General features: G+C 47.1%; 1 protein-coding gene and 1 long non-coding RNA gene across 2 annotated transcripts in view; one reads left to right on the forward strand and one right to left on the reverse strand.

Moving 5' to 3' along the window:
- The window catches only part of GALNT10 (polypeptide N-acetylgalactosaminyltransferase 10), a 230,686-nt gene extending 214,961 nt beyond the window's left edge, over window positions 1–15,725 (forward strand). Inside the window, exons 9-12 of the mRNA XM_069589994.1 lie at window positions 2,773–2,994; window positions 5,952–6,068; window positions 11,026–11,175; window positions 11,705–15,725. Of these exons, the coding sequence (XP_069446095.1) occupies window positions 2,773–2,994; window positions 5,952–6,068; window positions 11,026–11,175; window positions 11,705–11,863 (648 nt within the window). The 3' untranslated portion in view covers window positions 11,864–15,725. The remainder of the gene's footprint in view (window positions 1–2,772; window positions 2,995–5,951; window positions 6,069–11,025; window positions 11,176–11,704) is intronic.
- A 4,420-nt stretch (window positions 15,726–20,145) lies between these two features.
- LOC138440451 (uncharacterized) lies at window positions 20,146–23,966 on the reverse strand. The gene is made up of 3 exons (XR_011257033.1): window positions 23,048–23,966; window positions 21,960–22,217; window positions 20,146–20,317 (listed from the first exon to the last, which is right to left on the reverse strand). It is a non-coding gene; the product is annotated as an uncharacterized lncRNA (long non-coding RNA).
- Window positions 23,967–24,402: the final 436 nt, after the last annotated feature.

Consider the following 24,402-nt stretch of genomic DNA (forward strand, 5'->3'; position numbering starts at 1 on the left):
TGTTCACTAAATTTGCTAATATCCTTCTCACCTGTGCCTCTGGCCAAGCGGTCTTTGGGAAGACAGTAACAGAAACCCATTCAAGCCCGATGAAACAAAAGTTGACTTTTGTTTAGAGACTTATTCCAAGATTCTGCGCAAAGCTCTGTGATCCAAGCATAAGAAAAGCAAGAGGAGCCTCAGGTAGGACTGGAACCCAGAACTAGAAAGGTGTTGTTCAGTCACTAAGTCGCGTCCAACTCTGCAACCCCATGGACTGTAGCCCACCAAGCTCCTCTGTCTATGGAATTTCCCAGGCAAGAATATTGGAGTGGGTTGCCATTGCCTTCTCCAAGAGATCTTCCCAACCGGGGATCAAAGGAGGGTGCTTGATCTCTAGGCTGGGAAGATCCCCTGGAGAAGGGAATAGCTAGCCACTCCAGTATTCTGGCCTGGAGAATTCCATGGACTACACTCCATGGGGTCACAAAGAGTCGGACATGACTGAGCAACTTTCACTTTAGCCCACTAAAATCTCGGAGTCCTTTTCATGACTCTAGCAAGGGGAGAAGTAATAGACATAAATGTAAAGGTCCTTACTTTGGTCCAGTAACTGTACCAAAGCTCAAGATCTGGGAGAAATCACTTACTAAGCCGTCTGGAAAATATAATACTCATTAAAATAGTAATTTAAGTATCAGTTAAAATTAGAATATTATTTGATTTGATCCTTTAAAAAGAACACTGGTGAATTTCAGCACCTTTCCTTGGTCAGTTTAGCCATCCTTACCTGTGGTTGGAGATGGTCCCTCATCAGATAATCAGTGAGCCACAGGACCTGGGTGGAAGACCAGGAAAAGGAGAGTGTTCACATGTGCTGGCCCCTTTAGGCCTTCAGCTTCCTCTCAACATGGTTGCTTTTTATTGTTGTTATTTTGGGGGGTTTTTTAAGCAGAAGGTCAGGGGGACTGCACTGCATGGCTTGTGGGATCTTAGTTCCCCAACCAAGGATTGAACATGGGCCCTCAGGACTGAGAGCGTGGAGTCCTAACCACCAAACTGCCAGGGAACTCCCAGGACACAGTTTTAAATTAAACCCAGCCTCTGCCATGCAAGGGCTTGGCAGGGATAACAATGTTCTTGAATTGATTGCTGACCCACTGTCAACCTCTTCAGCACTCAAAATAAAAAGGAGGCAGCAGCAAGAAATTTTGTAGTTTCCTACTCCCAAACTCAGAGGCAGCAAAAGTGAGGAGTTTTAGCTTCAATACCAAGGTTTCCCTTCTCCTTACTCAGCAGTCAGCAAAGTATTTTTGTGTGACCTATGAGCTAAGAATAGTTTTTACATTTTTAAGTAGCTTAGGGGAAAAAATATCAAAAGAATAATAATATTTTGTGACACGTGAAAAATCAAATTTCAGTGTCCATAAAGTTTGATCGGAACACAACCACACCCATTCATTTATGCAGTGTCTAGGGCTGCTTTATAGCAACATCAGAGCTGAAACCACATGGTCTGCAATGCCTAAAATGTTTACTGTCTGGCCCTTTACAGAAAACATTTGCCAACTGCAGCCTTACCTTCTGCTTCTAGGGCAGTCACTTACGTTGAAGTGTGTGTGACTGATGTGCTAACTCACTTTTATTCTTCAGAAGGAGATCTGGATTACAGAAGGGGGAAAATGATATGATAAAGCCTAGAGAATAAAATGGGAGGGGAGCGGTATCCTGGCAACAGCCTGGGCTTGGAGGAAGATGTTTAAGAGCAGGGAAGTTCCCCTGAACTCTGATGTTTTGCTCTTCCAAGCCAAGTAAGAGGTTGTCAGCACGTGGAATCTACACTGCCGGGGGAGTGAGATTTTCATCACAGTTACACAGAAGAATTCACTTTTCCTTTCTCTTCCAGTCTACTCATAAATAGGATATTTCCTCACCTCTTGCTGCTTTGACTTGCAAGTAATATGGTTGTCATTCTTTTTATTATCTTTGTGCTTCGTAATAAAGTGGCAGCAACCTTAACACCTCAAAGAACTGTTAAAAATTCTAGCTGCTGAGGGAATTTTACCTCCTGGTTGCAAGTTGTAATTCATTTTTACCAGTCAACTTGGGCAGAACTCTTAGTTGAATGTGACAAAAACCCAACTCAAATTGGGTTAAGCAGAAAGCCAAGTTACTGACCCATGTAAATGGAAAGCTCTGTGCTAGTTCTAGCTTCAGACAAGGCTGGATTCTGGAACTAAAAGAATAATGTCTTCCTGGCTCTAACCCTCAGCTCTGCCTCATCCCTCAAGGTTAGGGATGACCTAACCTTGGACAGGGTTTTCAAATGGCCCAGCAGCTCTTCTTGGAATCTTACCCATCGGATCTTACCCAGCAATGCTTCCAGATTTTGATTGGCTTGACCGAGGTCACATGCTCATTCCTGACCAATCCCTATGTCCCCACTATCTATATTCCCATTGGCCAGGCTGGGTCACTGTGGCTCTCCTTCAGCCATTTGAAATAAAAGGCAAGGGTGGGTCCCCAAATTCAGTGGGAGGCAATCTGTAGGAAGGAAGGGGCACAAGGTAGTCAGGAAAACCAGCAGCAGTGTATTTACTCAACTGTAAGCTATAGAGCCCTTAAAATGTTGATTTAAAAATGGAAATACTGAAGGTTTAAAAACACAGTGTGGCTACAGTCCTCAATAGAACATAAAATAAGAAAGGTTGACCTCACCCTCACAGACCCTTTGCACCCCCTGCCCTCCTTGACCCTACGGAGAGCCTGACCCTTGCACCTGCCGGTCTCCAGAACCTGAAGCGAGTGGCGGAGGTGTGGATGGACGAGTACGCAGAGCACATCTACCAGCGCCGGCCAGAGTACCGCCACCTCTCCGCTGGGGACGTGACTGCCCAGAAAAAGCTCCGTAGCTCCCTGAACTGCAAGAGTTTCAAGTGGTTTATGACCAAGATCGCCTGGGATCTGCCCCAATTCTACCCACCCGTGGAGCCCCCGGCCGCAGCCTGGGGTGAGGTGAGTGTGAAGGCTAGGCCCCGCCACATAAATAGGTCTTGAGTCAAAATGCACATGCCGGGTCCACAATTTAGAGAAAAAAGTAACAACACTGTAAATCAACTATATTTCAATAAAAATTAAAATAAAAAAGCAGCGTCATCTAGAAAGTGCCAGTAGAGGTATAACCTATAAAACTTGCTCCTTTGTTTCGCTGGTCTCTCTTCTTAGCCTTGGGGTGGTGGTTTTTGTATGTTCGCTATTTAATGTTACAAGTAGAAAAAAATTAAAACTTTAAATTATTAGCATGAATTTTACTATTCATCTTTATATTCTGCTGTGCGGGTTTTAAAGGCAAACACAACATTCAATTTGTGCACAATTGGTGAAATTTCACAGTCCATATTTCAGACCTCCCCATGCATATGTGTTTCTTACCAGAGCTGTGGAAACACAGCACAGAACTAACTCAGCTGTATTTATTTCACTTCTTGATAATGTACACATCCTGTCAACATCTTACTGATGAGTGAGAAAGAGCTGAAGGAAAAGGAACTCTAGGTTGCCCCTTCCTTCCCTTTGCTTGTGTGCTATTTGCTGCTGAAGTAGTTGGGTCATCCAGGGAATTAACGCACGAAAGAAAGGACATAGACTTCCTTGGGGGTCCAGTGGTTAAGACTCTGCCTGCCAATGCCAGGGACTCGGTTTTGATCCCTGGTCTGGGAAGGTTCCACATGCTACAGGGCAACTAAGACCTCGTGACCCAACTACTGCAGCCCAGGGACCCTAGAGCCTGTGCTCCGAAACAAGAGAAGCCACCACAATGAGAAGCCTGCACACCGCAACGAAGACCCAGTACAGCCGGAAAGAAAGAAAGGACACAATAGGGTTTCCCAGTCCCTCCTGTGTCCTGGACACGTTCCTTGATGAAGCTGAAGCCGGTTCTGGTTGAAAAGGAGGATGTAGCCTCTGGGACAGGCCAGCACCCCCGCTTAGTCACAGCTGTGACACCCTCAGACCCTACTTGCTTTGAGTGTTGCTGAGTTTCCAAGCATATGGGGGACCCAGGGACTCTGTGCTGCAGGCTCTCAGAGATGCTGTATGTGAGCTCTGCAGAGAGGAACAGCAGGTGCTCATAGAGTCTGTGTCACCTCTGCCCATGTGCATACCCTGTTATCCCATGAAATTTCACTTACAGGTCCAAAGGTAAAATTATTAGGATATTTAAGACAGTGACAGCAGAGCTTTAAACCAAACATAGACTCTGAGTAAGGAAGCCTGTGCCGCTGCCCTTCTCACACACCCAAGAAGCTGGTCCTGCTGGAGGAGGCAGACAGTCCACCACATCCCGGCTCCTGGGTCTCTGGCAGAGAGGACCACTCAGAGATGGGTATAAGGGGATTTGTGGAGGGGGCGCATACATATTGGGGCTCCTTCTGTTGTAAGTGACAGAGTCCATTCTAAGGTGGAAAGGGGGGTGACTGCTTCTCATAGAAATCTTGGGTGGCTGTGGCTTCAACTGTGAACTCCTGGATCCAGGGGGTTCAAATGATGTCAATCTCTTTTTTTTCCTACTTAACTGCTTCCTTGTGTGTTGTCCTCATGCCAAAAGTAGCAAGATGGCTTCCAGAAACCTTAGGCTGCGAGAGCCCCAGCTTGACCAACCTAGCAGGAAGTGAACACCTCTTTCCCAGTAGAGTCAGTAAAGGTCCAGGATTGAAGTCTTACTCTCGGATCCGCATGAATCACTGTGGCCTTTGGAGGAAGAGGGACCAAGGGTAGGGTGGATGTTCTGGCCACGAGATGGGCCACGACACCCAGGAGAGAGGTGTGTTGGCCTGCAGACACACCAGGTGTCACTTGCTCAGCCAATTAGAGGGACCTTTCCCCGCTAAGCCCTCTGCCAGCACCACCCTCGCCACCGACACCAGCGCGAGTTTTCTAGATGAGGTGCCTCTTGATTTCCCTCGTGAAGCCCTTCATTTCTTTGCCACCTCATTGGCTTTCTCCCCCGTGTTAGTTCAGGTCCCCCGGGAAGCAGGCACCAAGAGGGGATTAGGCGAGCAAGAAACTTACTGGGACATCGCCCGAGAGAAGTGAGCAGGGAGGTAAGGAGAGCTGCCAGAGTGGCAGGCTGCCCTCTGGAAGAGGAGAGGAAAAGAAGGAGAGCGGCGGGGAGGAAGCCCCAGCCGCAAGTGAGGCTTTGAGGAAGGCTGGCTGTGTTAATGAGCAGTCTTCAGGCGAATCACCTGCCAGAGGAGTCCGCCTCCCCGGGGGACAGGCCTGCCTCTCTCCAAGGGGAGCGTGGCGGGTGCAGCTCACAGCAGCGGGGCGGCGAGACTGCCTGTAGCTGGGCACTGGAGCGGGCCTTTCCCTGGCCCCTGCATCACACAAGCAGCTGCATCTGTGAGGTGGGAGCTAAGCGATGTGACGCCAGCAGCTAGCACAGTGGCCTGCCTGCCATCCATGCTGGCTGACCAGCGCAGGCTGAGGCCCCTGCACTCACAGGGCGTCCTCACCTTCCTTAGTGAGACTCTGTTCCTCTTTGGAGCCTCCCATTCACCTGCCCTAAGGCCCGAGAGCAAAGACCCCACACCTTTTCTAAAGTGGTCTTCAATGTATAGCCTCTACATCACCTGGAATGAGGGTAAAATTTGATTCCTGGACCTGCTGGGTCAAATTCTCTGGGAGAGGAGGCAGGAGTCCTCCTCTTCACAACCCCTCCCCTCCAGGCCCCAGCCCCACCCCTGGACTCTACATGCTCTAATTCAAAGCAAGGTTGAGTGGCGCTGCTCTCCGTGTTCCCTTATTAACAGGTTCTGTCCTGCCCACCAGTCCAGTGCGAACTTCATTAGGAGAATTCGGAGTTCAGCCCACTGACATCCTCTACCTTGCCTCCCTCCTTCCGCCCCAGCAGGGGCCCCACTGGATATCTTCAAGCACCTCACTGGTCCTCTCTTTGCTTCCTTCTCATCCAGATCCGCAATGTGGGCACAGGGCTGTGCGCAGACACGAAGCATGGGGCCCTGGGCTCCCCACTGAGGCTAGAGAGCTGCATCCGGGGCCGTGGGGAGGCCGCCTGGAACAACATGCAGGTAGGGGCTGTTCCTCGGACCGGCTGCCAGGTTCCCTGTGCCGTCATAAGCCTGCAGTTCTCATGTGGTGTGCTGGCAGGGAGAGGCCCAGGCAATGAGGGACAGGTCAGCGCAAGGGACATGTTATCCGAGCCTACTGGACACTTCAGAAAGAGGAATCCTGCACATTGGTCTGGACTGTTGGTTACAAGTGACAGACACTTGGCCCGAATGGCTGTCAACAGAGTTTCTGGCTCATGTCACTGAAGTCTAGATGATGTCATCAGAGTCTCTCCAGGGCCCCAGCTCTGCTTCCCTCGGCTTCATTCTTAGGCTGACTTGTCTTCCCCAGTGGTGGCAGAGGTAACCACCAGCAGCTCTAGGCGGCCAGCCACCCAGTGAAAAGGCATGTCCCTTCCAAGAGTTCCAGAAAGGCCCTGGGGCCCTCACATGCTGGGTTTCCTGACCCAGCAATGATGGAGGTATGACACAGTCCTCTTAGTGACCTGGGTCATGGGCCCCTCCTGGGGCCTAGGGTATGGTCATCCTCACTTGAAAAATAGGGTGACACAGGGGAGAGGGTTGGTCCCCAAAGGATCTCCCAAAGGGTATAATCCGAAGCGTGCGGAGTGCAAGCCCACCATGTAGGACATGCCTCTCACAGGAAACTGCACATAGCTTCCCCTCATCCCTTCCCAGGTGCACCCCATTGTTAACTCACACAGCATCCATTGAATCTTGTTTCAAAGACACATGGTTTATAGTCTCCCTGCTGTGGATTTTCTGGCATTTGGAAAGTGCACACTGATATAAGCCTACAAGGTGGGTCCTTTGTAAAAACAGAACTCAGGAGGGCTGCGCAGCGTACGTACTGAGAATGCACAGCACCACCTCCTCTCAGCGTGCACACTGAGCATGCACGGTGCCAGCCTCCGGAATGTGTGATGCCCTCCCCCATCCTTTCTTGAAAACCATTCTTACTAGATAATGGCTGTCACTGACTAAGGGCTTCCCAGGTGACACTAGTGGTAAAGAATCTGCCTGCCAATGCAGGAGATGCAAGAGACTCAGGGTCAGGAAGATTCCCTGGAGGAGGGCGTGACAACCCACTCCAGTATTCTTGCCTGGAGAATTCCATGGACAGAGGACCCTGACAGGACAGTCCATGGAGTCACAACAAGTCGGACACAACTGAGCAAGTATGCCGACATGCTCATCAGTTAATTCTTCTGAATTCTCCACAGCCCTGTATGGCTGCTCCTTGATCCTGGGGCTGCAAGAGAGATCAGGAGAAATACAGGGCCTGGATAGAACAGGCCTAGGCAGCTCAGCTTCAGAACAACTCCCCTTGCGGTGGAGAGTCCACATGAAGACAGGATTCACTCAGACTAACTGCAGAATGTGCCTGGGGTGTGGGTATGCTGGCTTCCACCGTGAGGCGGGGAGCATAGCAGCCCAGTTGCCCCACTGGGATCTGTGTCCCGTGGAGCCCACAGCCACTGTGAGTGATGAGCTCTAGTGAGCCGGAAAAGGAAGAAATGCAAGTCTAAGCTACAGCTCCTGACCTGGAGGAGGCCTGGGAAGTCAACATTCAGGGAGCAGTAACTGGCTAACCCCACCACCACCACCACCGCAATGCGCACCTCTGGCCAAGATGGAATAACAAGGACTTGGTTTACCCTTCTACCCAAAGCATCCAAAGAAATGGACAAAATATGTGAAACAACTGTTTTCAGGAGAGCCGATGTCAGCCCTTGAAAGACAGTGACCCTTGGAAGACAGGGAGCCAACAAGCATGATGGTTGTCCCGGCTTCCTTCCTTGAGAGAGTTCCCAGTCCACAAGTCAGGAGGGGGATGCCCGGGGGAGCCAGGCACACGCCCTGAGTTGAGGAGGCAGCGCAGAGAGTGCAGGAGGTCAAGGTGGCTAGAATTCACAAAATGGAATCCTGGAGGCTTGGAGAAAGCCGGACATGGATAATGTCTGAGATTTACAGAGGGCCCCCTGCATATTCAGCAGAGTACTGGTGTGTGTGAAGAAACTCCTGGGGCTGGACAGAGAACCACCTGAGAGGATTCATGTGGAAAGATGGACGGGACCTAGACTAGCCAAAAAAATGTTCAAAAGAAATACTAAGTTAAAGGACTGATTTCAACATATATTGTTAAAGTGTCACTGATTAAAGCAGTGGCATACTGCTGTAAAGAGAGAATAGAGACTCCAAAAATAGATCCATGCATGTATGGACAGCACACTCTTAAAGATGTTCAAGGGAAATTAATTCAGTGCAAAAATTTTTGCACTATATTTTCAACAAATAGTGCATATCCATGTGCAAAAAGTTTTTTCAATAAATACATTATACTGTATATAAAAATTAACTCAAAAATGGGTCATTGACTTAAACATAAAACTGAAACCAAAATACTTTAGAAGAAAACACAGGCAAAAGTGTTCCTTGGTAACCCAAGCAATGATTTCTTAGATACAACACCAAAAGAGAATTGATGACACAAAAAAATTGATAGATTGGACTTCTTCAAAATAGAAAATTCTGTTCTTAAAAGACACCATTGAAAAAATAGGAAGATGAGCCACAGACTAAGAGAACATGTTTACAAAGCATATATCTGATAACAACTTTAAATGTTTGTGAGTGAGTGAGAGTCGCTCAGTCGTGTCTGACTCTTTGCGAACCCATGGACTATACAGTCCATGGAGTTCTCCAGGCCAGAATACTGGAGTGGGTAGCCAACCCCTTCTCCAGATGTTCCTAACCGAGGGTTAGAACCCAGGTCTCCCATATTGCAGGCGGATTCTTTACCAGTTGAGCCACCAGGGAAATGTTTAGAGTATAAAATTTCTCAAAACTCAGTAAGAAAATAAGCAATGCAGTTTAAAAATGGGCAAAAGATGTGTAGAGATTTTAGTGAAGAAGTCGTATTGGTCAGCAAAGAAGCATATCAAAAATGCTTAACTTAATAGTTATTAGAGAAATGGAAATTAAAATTATAACCTATTAGAAAGACCAACCATACCAAGGTTTGGCAAGGATGTAGATGAATTGGAACCATACACTGCTGGTAAGAATGTGACTGGTACAACCACTTTGGAAAACAGTTGGGTAGTTTCTTGGAAAGTTACACATTGATGTATTTTGTGATCCAGCCATCCCTCTTCAAGGGGTTCATCCAAGAGAGAAGAAATGATGTCCATGTCCTTACAATGGCTTGTACACATGTGTTCATAGCAGCTCTAAGACTCTTGAGAGTCCCTTGGACTACAAAGAGATCCAACCAGTCCATCCTTAAGGAGATCAGTCCTGAGTGTTCACTGGAAGGACTGATGTTGAAGCTGAAACTCCAACACTTTGGCTGCCTGATTTGAAGAGCTGACTCATTTGAAAAGACCTTGATGCTGGGAAAGATTGAAGGCAGGAGGAGAAGGGGACGACAGAGGATGAGATGGTTGGATGGCATCACTGACTCAATGGACATGAGTTTGGGTAAACTCTGGGAGTTGGTAATGGACAGGGAGGCCTGGCATGCTGTGATCCATGGGGTCACAAAGAGTCAGACATGACTGAGCGACTGAAGTGAACTATTTGAAAACACCAAAACTAGAAACAACCCCAGAGAAGGCAAAGGCACCCCATTCCAGTACTCTTGCCTGGAAAATCCCGTGGATGGAGGAGCATGGTAGACTGCAGTCCATGGGGTCGCTAAGATTAGTCAGACACAACTGAGCGACTTCACTTTCACTTTTCACTTTCATGCATTGGAGAAGGAAATGGCAACCCACACCAGTGTTCTTGCCTGGAGAATCCCAGGGACAGCGGAGCCTGGTGGGCTGCCGTCTATGGGGTCACACAGAGTCGGACATGACTGAAGCAACTTAGCAGCAGCAGCAGCAGAAACCACCCACATGTTCAACAACAGGTATATCAAGTACCATGCAGTGAATGAATATAGCTTGCCAATAACAAGGAATGAACTGTTGATAAATGCTGTTGTTATAACGTGATTAAATCTCAACACAATTGTGTTGTTTAAGAAATCAAAAAAAAAATCCATCCTGTCTGATTCTTTTTATATAAAATTCTAGAAATTGTGAGCGCCTCTTTCATGAAAAACAAAGGAGTTTCCTAGGGGCGTGGGGAGGGATAGAAGGAAAAGATCACACAGGGCAGGAGGGTGCCTTTAGGGTGATGGATATGTTCACTGCCTTGATGACAGTGATGATGATGGCAGTTTGACAGGTATAAGCTATGTCAAAATGTTTCAAGCTGAGCACTTAAAATGTGTGCAGTTTATTGCATGCCAATTATTCAGTAAAGCTCCTGGGGGAAAAAAAAAGTTTATCAGCCTATATAATATGTGAACCTGGTTTGGATCTTAATTCAAACAGACTGACTCTGGAAAGAAGTGTGTAAGGCAATCTGAAAACGTATGAACTTGAGCTATTTGATGACACTGAGAACCTTGTGGTCGCTTTTCACTATTATCAGGGCACTTACTGAAGTCATGACACCTGACATGGTAAGATGTCCAGAATTTGCTTCAAAAGAATGTAGGGGTGGGGGATATGGTGCAGAGGCAGTGCTAACAAGATTTGTTCTGATTTAGTAATCATTGAAGCTGGGTCGTTGGGACAGGTGTCATCAACATACTTTTTATATATAATATTTTTTTATTTTACCCTAAATATCAAAATTATCATTTCAACATGTAATTGAAGGTATTTTTTTCCTTTAAACACAGCTTTATTTTGGGGGTGAGACTACGTTTTGCTTTAACCAATGAAAATCTAGCAGTTGTCACTTGTAAAATAGACACTGAATTTTGGAGACGTGAGGATAAATATTTTTATATCACTATACAGTTTTCTGAACCCCTGTGTTTAAAATTTCCTGTAATTGCGAAAGAAGAGACCCCCAGCTTTGCTTTGCTGTCCACATCACGGCGTCCCTGTGCATGCAGGTGTTCACCTTCACCTGGAGAGAAGACATCCGACCCGGAGACCCCCAGCACACCAAGAAGTTCTGCTTTGATGCCGTCTCCCACACCAGCCCCGTCACCCTCTACGACTGCCACAGCATGAAGGGCAACCAGCTGTGGAAGTACCGCAAAGTAAGACAGGGTGTGGAGGGGGGTGGACAGGGGAGCCTGCTTGACTTAAAAAAAAAAAAAAGTGTGCCTCCCCTCTTCTCTCCAGAGCCCCCTCCCTCATGCATTTGTTACACAAACTTCCCTGACTCTCCTGTCATCAAGAGAAATCAGAAATCCAGCTTTAATATCTTTTTTTTCTTTTTCTATTATTTTTAATTTTTTTAAATTCAGCTTTAGAATCTTAAATGTTGGCAACTGAGTCTTTTTTTTTATTTTAAACCACCTTGAGAGCAAATGAAATTTAACTGGAGATAGGCATGATTAGGGTCCCAGCCCAGAAGTGGCATACATCAGTTTTGTCCTCATCCCAGCGGGCACTGCTCAGGCACATGGCAAGGCCAGCCTCAAGGGAGGTGGGCAGTGTCCACTGTGTGGTGGGGAGGAGAGCCAGGCAGGCCGGCAAGCCCCAGCCCCATCCCCTCGCTGGTATCACTGCTGCTTGGGCTCATTTCCCCATCACGGCCCGGCTGACCACCTGCCTGTTTCACAGGACCAGACCTTATACCACCCCGTCAGCGGCAGTTGCATGGACTGCAGTGAAAGTGACCACAGGATCTTCATGAACACCTGCAACCCCTCCTCACCCACCCAGCAGTGGCTGTTTGAACACACCAACTCCACAGTCTTGGAAAAATTCAATAGCAACTGAGCCCTCACATTGCCACAGTGAGCCTGGCGGGGTCCCCTCCAGCACTCCCTGCAGCCTCCCTCTCCAGAGGAAGGCAGGGCTGCCAGGGCTCCCCCATTCTGTACAAGGTGCTGGCCAGCCAGGTCAAGGCAGAGGGGGCTCTTGAAGCTGACCTGGGTGTCCACCCAGCCCTGCAGGCCCCAAATGGTGGAGGCATGGAGAACAGACCCCACAAGAGGCCCCACTCCAGAGCAGAGCCCGCTGCACCCCTGGCGGCGGTGTGGAAACCCAGAAGAGCCTTTTCACCCCATCACCACGTTCCCTTGAGCAGTACGTGGAAGGAATGCCAGGGTAGCCCTCGGCCACCCGAAACAGAGTCCTCCAAGCCTGCCTGACATTCAGCTGGCTCATCCATGATGGTCCTTTAGCGAGAGAGAGGCAAGTTGTGTCTGTAGGCACCAACTTTAAGCAACAGTGCCACTCATCAGCAACAGAAGGACAAGAGTCTTTCTCGGGGCCATTGGGTTCAGCCCTTTCATTTTGGCCCCAGCTTGGGATAACTGCAGTTACTCCCCGGCATCTGTTCCCTGTCCTGACCCAAGGAGATGCAGTTAGAAGCCGTGCCTGGGGCCCTCTGAGTGTTCAGTGCTGGCCACCGGCCAGCTGTCAGGTGGGGCAGAAGCGTGGCCCTCCTGTGCCACCGTGGACAGCCCTGGTGTCTGCCCTGGCTCTCAGGGTGCTCAAGATGCCCAGATCAGTGCTCTCCAGGCTCAAGGACAGTCCGGCCACCAGCTCTTCGGGACTGGGTTTCAGAGGGCCTTGAGTCTGTGGCACAGGCATAGTAGAAGACCTCCAAACTAGAAATTCTGCTTGAATTTCCCCCATCAGCGCTTCCATCTCTCTCCCTTCTCCCTCCCTCGGGCAGCTGCCTGTCTCTACAGAAGAGCAGAGGTGTGATGTGCTGGCCTCACAAAGTCCGGAGGCCGCTGAGGTGGACCGTGGGCAGGTTGCCTAGCCCCGACTCCTTGTGGTTCTGGTTCTCATATCGAATTCTAGAATTTTTAAAGAACTGTGTACTTGGGTCACAAACTAGAGTACCACATAGGATTCTGGTATTCTAGCATCCAATATGGATTTCTGGAATGCTGTGATTGAAGGAACCAGTCAACTGTAAAACCTTCAAGGCAGCCCCTAGCCTAGAAACAATCTGTGAAGTCCAAGGTTGGTGGTGTTGGGGGACAGGTGGGGGATCCCACGTTCATCCGCTCATACCAGAGGCCTGGGTGTGACACAGTCCTCAGCCCAGGCCGGAAGCTGTGCCAGCCCCGCCACGGTCACGGCTGCAGTGAACACCCCAGTGTCCCACAAACAGATATGCAGTCCGCTCCATGACGGCCCTCTGTATTTACCTTTTGCTTTGTTAATTATGTGTCAGACTCCCAGAGGGCTCCCAAACTAATAGGAAGTGTTTCTCTAACCAGCCTGCCACCCACTGAGTCAGAAATGGAAATTGCAGTCTACAGCCCGCTGCTCCCGCCAGCTAGCCCAGGAAGTCTTTAAATCGGTGTTCCAGTTAGAGTCGAGCTTCTCGATTGTGTTATTTGCCAGTGAAATAACTGAGACATAAATCTGGGAGCAGAGCCACGGATCTGCCTTTGAGATGCTGGCTGATCTCGTCAGTTATCTGAGGAGGGAAGTGAACTCTCCCAGCCACCACCACCCCGATGAAGTGTGCAGCAGGCAAAGCGTCACTTCCACCTTCTGCCTCAGCACAGCTCCCACTGTGGCCACCTGTCTGCAGGAGAGGCAGCCCCATGCTTACAAAGCTTGCTTGTCTGTCCCTGGTGTCTTTTCCAAGTGAGTGCTATACCTTTTAGCAGTGGCCCTCTTTAGGAAGGAGTCAAAAGATGCGGCCCCTTCCAGAATCTCGGAAAGCAAGAGTGTTGTAATTTGGGAGGATTGAGGTAGGATTCATCATCAGAAAGTAATGCAGCATTATTAAAATGAAAACTGTGCCTTTTAAAAAGAAAAACATGCAAACGTACAGCCAATCCCTAAACTTGAATCATTTCCTAGTGCCTTGCTAGATGTAAAGGGGCAGGGTCGGGGTGGGGGGGACATTTTTGGTGATGTGTGCAATCCCTGTTGGATGAGTGTGTGTTTCCTAATGTCTGATTTCAAGCAGGAGGCGTTGGGCCTAGAGCAGGATCTGAAACAGCAGTGCCCACCAAGGGCCAGAGGGCCAGGTGTTATTGCATTCAATGAGAGTAACACCCTGAATTTAAAGGGCAACTGGATGGCTCTTTTAATCCATGGCCAAGAAGGGTCTCAGCCACTCCTGGGAGGGGGGCCTGTTTGGAAGCCACGGCTGCAGCCCCCACCCCACCCCCAGCAATTAGGTTTGCAATAGGTCCCACTCCAGCAGGTGACACTGTTCTTGGCAAGACCAGGGCGCATGTGGAAAGCAGGAGCAGCGGCAAGCAGTCTTCATGTGTCCACTTTTCTGTCCTTTGGTTCTCCTTTTGAGGCTGGTTTTGCACCCTCAACAAGGAATGGGCAGATCCTCTCAGCACCCTGACATTTGCAGTTGCTGAACCCACGTCTGTGGGTGCTGAGCCTTGACAAAGCCTGTAATCAGGGAAGGAGGGAGAGAAGTCCATTAACAGACCAACCAATCACACATAGTAGCCATTCATTGTTTTGTCTTCATTTTGGAAAACTACATGTCTCAAGGATCCATGAGACTGTGGAGGTGCTGTCAGCCAGGTGATGGGTGAGAATGTGGACCCCTTCTCCTCTAAAGCCTTTCTTCTGAGCATGAGGTCACGAAACAGGGTGTGGCTACAAAGTATCACAGCTCTGTGGCCCCAGCAGCCTTTCCAAAGGGGGACTACAGGAACATTTCAGAACACAAAGAGTGTCTTCCCAGTAGGTTCAAGGTCATGGAGCAGATGCTAAGTGTGCGGGCATGTGTGAGAAAAGCCATTCCACCTTGTGCTTCCAGCTGGAGCTTTCAACTTTCAAGACCATCCAGGAGCTATCAGTTCCCCATTTTTGGAAGAAATAGCTCAGAGTCAGAAGGGAGTACATCTACAGAAGAGATCTAATGGGGGGTGCAACCTCAGGACCTGGGGAGAAAGAATGATTCTTTTTGGAGATGTAGAATATGGATTCCCAGAGTCCACATTATATTCACCACCTGTCGAGTTTCTTTTTCTCTTTAAGAAATAGCTGATGTCCTTGAAGATGGCTCCATATTTTGTGTGTGCATCTCTATATTTCTAATCTCTGAAGTTTCAAAGGAGTGGCAAAGCACTTTACAGAAGTAACTCAGAAATCCCGACACCTTGCTTCAGAGATCCCTGGTTTGCACAGGTTGGGTGATCTCTGTCATTCTTAGGAGGCAATGCAACTTTGATTAAGTTTTCTGAGGATTTCTAAGTATGGGAGAAGGGTAAGGAGTGGGTACTGTCCTGGAATTCTTTTCTGCTTTCAACTGATGCTTTTTTTTTTTTTTAATTCAAGTAATACTTTAGTTCTAACTGTATCTTGTGCCAAAGCCCATTGTCACCTCTGGGGTGGGAGTTGCACCTACATTCCAAGCGACAAGGTCCTCTTAAAGTTTGCTCCCAAAATGGCTTTGATTCAGCCGTGCTGGCCCACAGGGCTGGGTTCCTGCTGTGTTTCAGACTTGAAGGAGGATCCCAGAGGGACTACATGCAGGGAATATCTGACAGGTCGGATATGGGAATCCACAGAGAAAGCTCGAGACCACCAGCCTCTCATCTCCTGCCTGGAAAAGTGAGCCTTTGTGAAGACCTGACTTACCATGTACAACTGCGATTGTGACTGTTGTTGAGTAAACCTCCAGACTTTTCTCTAATGTGGTCTCTGGCTAATTCCTTGTCTGCGCCTTTCTCCAGTCCTTCGTTCCCTGTGTATTCATTGAGCACCCACCCACTCGGTGCCTCCTCTGGGTCCTGGATAAATTCCCTACCACCATCATTCTAAGGAGGAAGGCGCATCGCAGACAGCTCACCACGATGATTTCAGATGTGAATAGGCCCATGGAGGTTATAAAACAAGGTATTTTAGAGACTGGGGTGGGGATCAACATGAAGCAGGGTAGTCAGGGAATGCCTCTGGGAGAGCTGAATGACAAGAAGAAGGGAGTATGAGCCAAAAGGCAGTTTGGGGAGGAGCATTCTGGGCAAAGGGAACGGCCAGTGCAGAGATCCTGAGGCAGGAAGGAGTTCCTGTGTTGGAGGCGGGGAAGGAGGTGAGCTCACAGACTTAGCCCAGGTAGCGCACAAAGAATCTTACAGGCTACACCCAGGAGTGGAGGGTTTCAGTGACAACATGAAACCAGCTTAGCTCATTTCTTGCGCTCACCCATGAGCCACAAGTCCCTGCATACCAAAGCATTATGAGGGTTGGATTATCAAAGCTTTTGAGAGTTGGATTACATAATACCATGTGCTGGAAAGAACCCTGGCTGGCCCTGCTGTGCAAGGTGAGATCTTATGCAAATCCTGCCCCCTAGCTAGGTCCCAGTTTTACACAGCGAAGGGAGTTTTCCCATGGTGCTTCCTGCTCTGCCTGTTCTGCTATAGTTGACTCTTGGTGTGGAGCTGGAGACAGAAGCTACCCTGGTGCTGTCATTCAGAGCCCACTAGAGGGCGCTGTGGACCGTGGCTTGGCGAAGGTTCCTTTACAGACCCGGGATCTGATTACGGGCCACTGTGCAGGTTTGAGCCCTGGAGCAAGAAAGTCCAATCTGTCTTTCATAACTTGCATTTCTTGTTTGTTTGAAAATCTTTTATAAACACCCATAAATTATAAATGTTTTAATGGTGTCTTTAAAGAATTTACTAGGAAATAAAGTGGGGCCTTCCGTGGTAGCTCAGACAGTCCATAAACCACCTGCCTGCAATGCACAAGAAACAGGTTCGATCCCTGGGTCAGGAAGATTCCCTGGAGAAGGGGATGGCAACTGACTCCAGTATTCTCACCTGGAGAATTTCACGGACAGAGAAACATAGTCGGCTACAGTCCACGGGATCACAGAGTCAGACACAACTGAGCGACTAACACTTTCACTTAACTTTTTTTTTTTTCCCCAAAGGAAAGAACATTCCAGGTGTAGGGGCAACCTGACCAAACACCCTGTGTAGGATCGTGACAGGTATGAAGGTCTGTGAGGCTGGAACAGAGTGAGAGAGAGAGGAGATGAGGAGGGAAACCAAGCCAGACCCTCTGGGGCCCTGTGGGCCGTGTTCCAGGGTCTCTGATCTTTATTACAAAGGCAGCAGGAACCATTAAAGATTTGGGGCAGAGAGAACATAAACGGTGCCCTCGAACTGAAGTCTAGAGCCAGGAATGAGTTGCTCAAGGTGCTGGGCACACACTAGGACCTGGAGCCTGCAGAATGGCAAATCCAGGGCACCTGGCCCTCACGTGTCTCATCCATTTCAGCTCCTCGTCCTCCCAGCCCTACACGAGAGCAGAGAATCCAAGGTAAGTAGAGCACGTAGCCACACAGTGGGAGCTCCTTCGTGTTGTTGCATGCTTACTGGGAAATAGATCAGAGAATGTGGCAATTTGCTCAAAGGTTTGCATCCTTTTTTTCCTCCTTGTGTGATTGGGGTTCGGGCTTTGGGGCCTGGCACTTAGTAAGGGTTCAATAAGTACTTGACAAATGGATGAATGGATGAATAGTTTCAAATTACACTCATAGCCCACAGACCCTAGGGTGAGTTCTCCTATCTGTTGTATGCTGTGTGTCCCTGAGCAAGTCTCTTCTCCCTGGGCCTCAGGTTCTCCTTATAGCCATGAGAAGAAGGGGAGCAAGGTAAATAAAGTTCAGCCTGGAACCTTCTAGTCCTCTAGATCTTGCATCTCATATTTTGAAATGGCCCAGATCTTGTTAGGGACTTAATTTCCAAGTTCACCCAGGAAGTGGGGTCCCCTCCCGGTTTTCTTAGTGGTATCTCCTACCCTCAGGTTTCTGGGTTTCTGGTGGGGTGGGCCCAGGAGTTGGCATCCAAAGCTGGCTTCCTGCAGCTGCTCACAGTTCTGCCAATCTCTGGCCTCAGGCAGCTGCCTCCTCTTTTGTTCCAGGCTTAGCATACCTGGCTTACTGGATGGTGCTCAGGGCAGTCTGCAGCTCTTTGCCTCCAAGTCTGACTTGGTCTGGGGCTGGCATAGTGACAGCCCTGGGCGCACTTCACACCCACTCTCACAACAGAACGCCACAGAAACAAAGGAACACGGTCAGCCCTCAGAAAAAGCAGGTTTCTTAGCAACTTTAACAGCCTTTGTTCGTGAGCTCCTTGGAACTGAAGCAGCGTCTGATCTCCTGCCAGCTCCTGCCTGGGGATGGGGAGAAGGGGATGGTGGGTCTGCCTTTGCTGGAGCTGGGAGCTCAGCTCCCCCACCATTGCCCTGTCAGTCAGCCTGGGAGGCAGAGACCTAAATGCCAAATTTGTCCAGGTTCTAAGAAAATTCCTCACCATGGTTTCTACACAGCTGCAGAATTCAGCCAGCAAACATGTACTGAAACGTATTCTGTGGGCTTATGATGGCCCCTGGTCTGTGCTCAGAGTAGTAAATCCCAGCTCTGTCCTCGGCCCGGGAAAAACAGAGGTGAATAAGGGACCACCTGCAACCTCTCACATCTCTTGATAAGAACAAACAAGGACCCAGGCAGGTGAGGGAAAAAATACTTGACTCCAACTGCACTGTCTACATGTTGCAGCTTCCACTGGGACCTTAGTTCCCTGACCAGGAATCGAACCTGCACCCCCTGCATTGAAAGTGTGGAGTCTTAAACCACTGGACCACTAGGGAAAGTCCCCTTGCTGCAATCTTGAGGTCACTTGTAGACACATGCATGTGTAGAGTGGTGAAAGATTGGAGTCACCCAACATGCATGTTCCCAACTGAGGTCAATTCAGCTCTCACACCATTAACAAGGGTCCTTCTTATCGTCTTACATTTTTGTGCTTTTGTGGGTGGTTTTGGTTTTAAGATGCCCTGCAACCATTGTGCTGAAGTGCTTGCAGCAGAGGGACCAGTGGGGGCTGGAGATAGAAAAGCCTTGGCCTGTGTGGGCACTGGAGCCCTGTTGGGAGGTGTGCAAGCCCACAGTACATGTTTCAGTACATCTTTGGTGATTGAATTCTGCAGCTAACATGGTTTACTACAGGCCTTTAAAATAAAACCCAAACTTCTCAGCCAGGTCCCAAGCTCTGTTGGAGCTGGCCCTTGGATGCTTCTCCATCACCTCCCAGCAGGGCTCAGGTGCCCACACAGGCCAAGGCTTTCCCATCTCCAGATGCCACTGGTCCCTCTGCTTGGAATGTTCTTCACCTGCCCAGCAGCTTCTTTTCCCCCTTTGGGTCTCAGCTCAGCTGTCAGAGGCCTCACTCAAGAGGCCTCTCTATCGAGAACAGACACATGCATGTCATTCACTCTTTCTCAGCACCTCTGGAGCTCCCCTTCTCTTGCTTATCCTAACAAAACAGCCCATTCCCATGATGCACAGGAGTTTTATAAATAAACTTTATAATAAAGTTGCTGCAGACGCCAAATGAGTGAATACAGAACTACCAGTCCCAGGGGAAGCACAGGGTCAGGTTCCTCCAGCCTCTGGTCACCACACTGTCATCACGCCATCAATGCATAACCTGTTCTATGCGCGTTTCTGTTTAAAGACACCTCATTTCAAATAGATCATTAATTCATTCACGTTGAACTCACAGCCAATAACAACACTATAACTCAAGCTGCAGTGAAACTTATCTAACATATATCTTTTCTCCATGAGGCACAACCCGGCCTTCTGTGCTTAGGAACACGAGACAGCACCTCAACACTATGCTTACAGGACATCTAAAAACCAAAATCATCAACAAAAGCACAAAAATGTAAAAAATGTGGCACGGAATAATAGCAAGAAGGACTCTTGTTTACAGTGTGAGAGCTCAATAGACCACAGCTGGGAATATGCATGTTGAGCAACTCCAATTTTTTACCACTTTACACATGAACATGTGCACAAGTGACCTCAAACCTGCAGCAAGGGGACTTTCCCTAGCAGTCCAGTGGTTAAGACTCCACACTTGCAATGCAGGGGCGCAGGTTCGATCCCTGGTCAGGGAACTAAGATCCTACATGCCTCGGGGCACAGCCACATTAACTAATTAATTAAAGTAGCCTTTAAAACATGCCCCAAGTATCAGTTTTGAGCTTATATTTTAGTGAGTAGAAGAATTTTCAAACAAGAAATTAGTGAATGAGGATTATTTTGATTATCATTTTATTCATTTGTTTGGGTGTTTGATGTCTTTCTTCTTCACTGGACTTCAGGAGGGTAAGGCTTTTTCTGTACTGGTCCCATTTTATCCCCAGCTCTTAGCAGAACTGATTCGGACTTTGGAAATTGTTGAGCCATGATGAACCAAATACTTCCCCCTGGAATTTTAGTTTTGTGAGGTTTATTAACACTCGTTATTTATTTCAGCATTAGTTGTGTATTTAGTTAAGGCCAAAATGAAACTACTTTCTAGGGCTTTTTTCTGATCACATTCACAGAAGATTGATAAATCAAAAGTCGATTTTTTTTTAATGGGCATTAGAATTTTCCAGTGAGCCAAATAATTATATGCAGTCTACTAGTCTCGGTTGAATTATTCCTTAGAAACTTGCTTGGTGACCTGGTATTGAAGAAAGAAGTGGAGACGGCTAAGGGAACATTTGCCTTCCCTATGACAGAGTATACACAGCCCCCTAAGTCCATACATAAATTCACTTCTGAAAATGTGACTAACGTCAAAAGTCAAACAACAAATGTACTCTGTCAACACAGCACATCTGTTCCTAGGTAATAAAATGTGGTATAACACTGCCAATTACACCTGCATTTTTGGACACAATCTTGGATGATATATATTCAGTCTTGGCTAATATATCTTCAGTTTGATTGTTTCCCTTCACAAATCAAAAAACAGAATATTTAGTGGAGGCTAAGATGTATCCCTTTTAACAAATCTAATTATTTCTGTATCAATTATAAAGAGTTAATAGTATCCTTTTTTCCTTTTTAAAACAGCTTTATTGAGCTTTAATTCACCCATTTAGAGTACAGAACTCAATGTTCTTAGTATATTCACAAGGTTATGAAGCCATTACCACTTCCTAGTTCCAGAACACTTGTCCCCCTAGAAAGAAACCCTTTACCCATGGGCAATCACTCCCCTCCAACACTCAACCCCCTAAGTCCCTGAGCCGCTGGCAACCACTAAATCTTACTGTCTCTATGGATTTACCTTTTCTGGACATTTCACATAAATGGAATCATAAAATATGTGACCATTTGTGTTTGGCTTTCCCTTAGCATGTTTTCAAGGTTAATACATATTGTAATGTGTATCAGTACTTGATTCCTCTTTATAGATGTCTGGGTAGACCACATTTTCTTTATCTGTTCATCAGTTGATAGATTTTTGGGGTGTTTCCATGTTTGGGGCCATATGAATAACACTGCTATGAACATTCATGTACAGGTTTCTGTGCAGATATATGCATTTGTTTCTCAGGAAGATACCTAAAAGTGGAATCGCTAGGTCGTATGGTAATTCTGTGTTTAACATTTTGAGGACCTGCTGAACTGTTTTGCACAGTGGCATCACCATTTTGCATTTATACCAACAGATGCATGTTGCAGTTTCTTCAGATCCTCACCAGCATTTGCTGTGGTCCACCTTATTGACTGTAGCCATTCTAGTAGGTGTGAAGCAACATTTTAGTGTGGCTTTTATTTACTTTTCCCTAACAAGTAGTGAAGAAGAACTAAAGAGCCTCTTGATGAAAGTGAAAAAGTTGGCTTAAAGCTCAACATTCAGAAAATGAAGATCATGGCATCCAGCCCCATCCCAAATAGATGGGGAAAAAGTGGCTGACTTTATTTTTCTGGGCTCCAAAATCACTGCAGATGGTGACTGCAGCCATGAAATTAAAAGACGCTTACTCCTTGGAAGGAAAGTTATGACCAACCTAGACAGCATATTAAAAAGCAGTATATTAATTACTGCTTTTTAAGCAGTATATTACTTACTTTGTCAACCAAGGTCCATCTAGTCAAGGCTATGGTTCTTCCAGTGGTCATGTATGGATGTGAGAGTTGGACTATAAAGAAAGCTGGGCGCTGAAGAATTGATGCTTTTGAACTGTGGTGTTGGAGAAGAGTCTTGAGAGTCCCTTGGACGGCAAGGAGATCCAACCAGTCCATCCTAAAGGAGATCAGTCCTGGGTGTTCATTGGAAGGTCTGATATTGAAGCTGAAACTCCAATACTTTGGCCACCTGATGTGATGCTGAGAAAGATTGAGGGCAGGAGGAGAAGGGGACAACAGAGGATGAGATGGTTAGATGGCATCACCGACTCAATGGACATGGGTTTGGGTGGACTCCGGAAGTTGGTGATGGACAGGGAGGCCTGGCATGCTGCAGTTCATGGGGTCACAAAGAGTTGGATATGACTGAGTGACTGAACTGAACTGAACAATTAGTGATGCTGAGCATCTTTTCATGTGCTTATTGGTCATTTGTATACCCTCTTTGGAGAAATATCTATTCAAACCCTTTGTCCACTTTTTAATTGGCTTGTCCTTTTATTATTGAGTTGTGTTATATATTCTGTATACAAGCTCTTTGTATATGTGACTTATGAACATTTTCTCTCATTCTGTGGATTTGTTGCTCTCACTTGGTAAGAAACATGTCACATCACTACTGTTAGTACTTTCATTTTTCCATTCACAGCATTTTATGAGATTAAGATGCAATAAAATAATCAAAATTTCCCAATTATTGCTGGGTAGATGGATATGGAGACCACCCATGTAGAAGCCAAACAGCTGGCAGATAAGAAGTGCCACCCTGCTATCTTGTCATATGTCTCCTTCCCTAACATGCAGAAACCTGAGCTCAGTAGGAAGCTTAGAGGTGTTAGCATGTAATATATGAAATAATGACTGCTGCTTATTGAGCACTTACTATGTGCTAGACATAGTGCTTCTGAGTAAGGAGTCCTTGCTCTTATCCACAATACCAAGAGCTGCACTCAAGTGCCAGATTGCAGACCATGGCCAGAGTCACAGAAGATCTCATAGGTGCAATGAGGAAAATGAGGCTAAATTTATACCATTTTGGGGGCTTCCATGGTGGCTCAGTGGTAGAGAATCCATCTGCCAATGCAGGAGCCATAGGAGACTCGAGTTCAGTCCCTGGGTCAGGAAGATCCCCTGGAGAAGGAAATGGCAATCCACTCCCATATTCTTGCCTGGGAAATCCCATGGACAGACAAGCCTGCTGGGTTATAGTCCATAAGGTCGCAAAAAGTCAGACACAACGGAACACGAGCACAATTCCATTTAGATGACTGGCTTTTGAGATTCTTCTTACTTTTTTGGTATTCTATATTGTCTACTAATAGTACCAAAAGAGGTATTTGTCTTACTATTATTATATACGAAATATAGTCACATGCTAAAATATTCAGCTAGGGAAAACTGTTATTAACTTCAACTTCTTTCTCCCTTTCCTCCCTTGACCAGCAATCTCCACAGAAGCAACCACAATTACTAGTTTCTTGTGTATCCTTCATATACATGTGTGTGTGTGTGTATGTGTAAAATTTTCTTGAAATACAAATGGAACTTCTACTCTATATACTGTTTGTATTTTTTCACTTAATACATATCTTGATATAGTTGAATACTGAAAAAATATTGACTGATTCTCTACTCTGCTAACCACCAGAATTGGAGAATTAGTGTTGCAGGCAGGGGAGCAACAGCAACGAATAATCCAGGAGTTGTTCCTGCCTTCATGGAGTTTATACTGAATGAGGAGAGACAGTCACACAACAAAAATAATAAAAGAGATTAATTACATGTTGTGATGAATGCTATAATAAGACACTGAATAAAGAATAGTGATGAGCAGGGGAAAACCAACTGCTCTTAATCAGGACAGACTCTCTAGGAAGATGACATTTATATTAAAATTTGAAGGATGGAGCCTTCAAATAGAGGAGCAAGCGGAACAGCATTTCAGGCAGAGGGAACTGCCAATTCAAAGCCCTCAGGGTAGGAAGGAGCTTGGCTTATTTGAGGAGCTTAAAGAAGAATAACAGAGCTGAGGAATGAGGAGCAGGGCAAAGAGATGGCAGCTTCCCAGGATGCACTGGGAAGCTGGTGAGGGGCCTTAAGGAGGGTGTGGCACGGTCTAGGTTTGCTCCCTAGAGAGCGAGTGATTTAGGTACAGGCCAGTGAAACATTCCAGGCAAAAGATTGTGCTGGGCTGGGCTGAGCGGCTGGCTGTAGAAAATGAAGGGGAGAATTCTGAATATCTGTTGGAAATAGAAGAAAATGCCTTGATGATGGGTTGGCTTGAAGTAGAGGGAGAGGGAGGGAGAGTCAAGGATGATGTCGGTTAGAGTTTATGGATTTGGGTGTCAGAAAAAGTTAACTTGAACATTGTGGTCTGCAATGCCTC

Source organism: Ovis canadensis, chromosome 5 (genome assembly GCF_042477335.2).
Source record: "Ovis canadensis isolate MfBH-ARS-UI-01 breed Bighorn chromosome 5, ARS-UI_OviCan_v2, whole genome shotgun sequence".
Taxonomy (NCBI): Eukaryota; Metazoa; Chordata; class Mammalia; order Artiodactyla; family Bovidae; genus Ovis; species Ovis canadensis.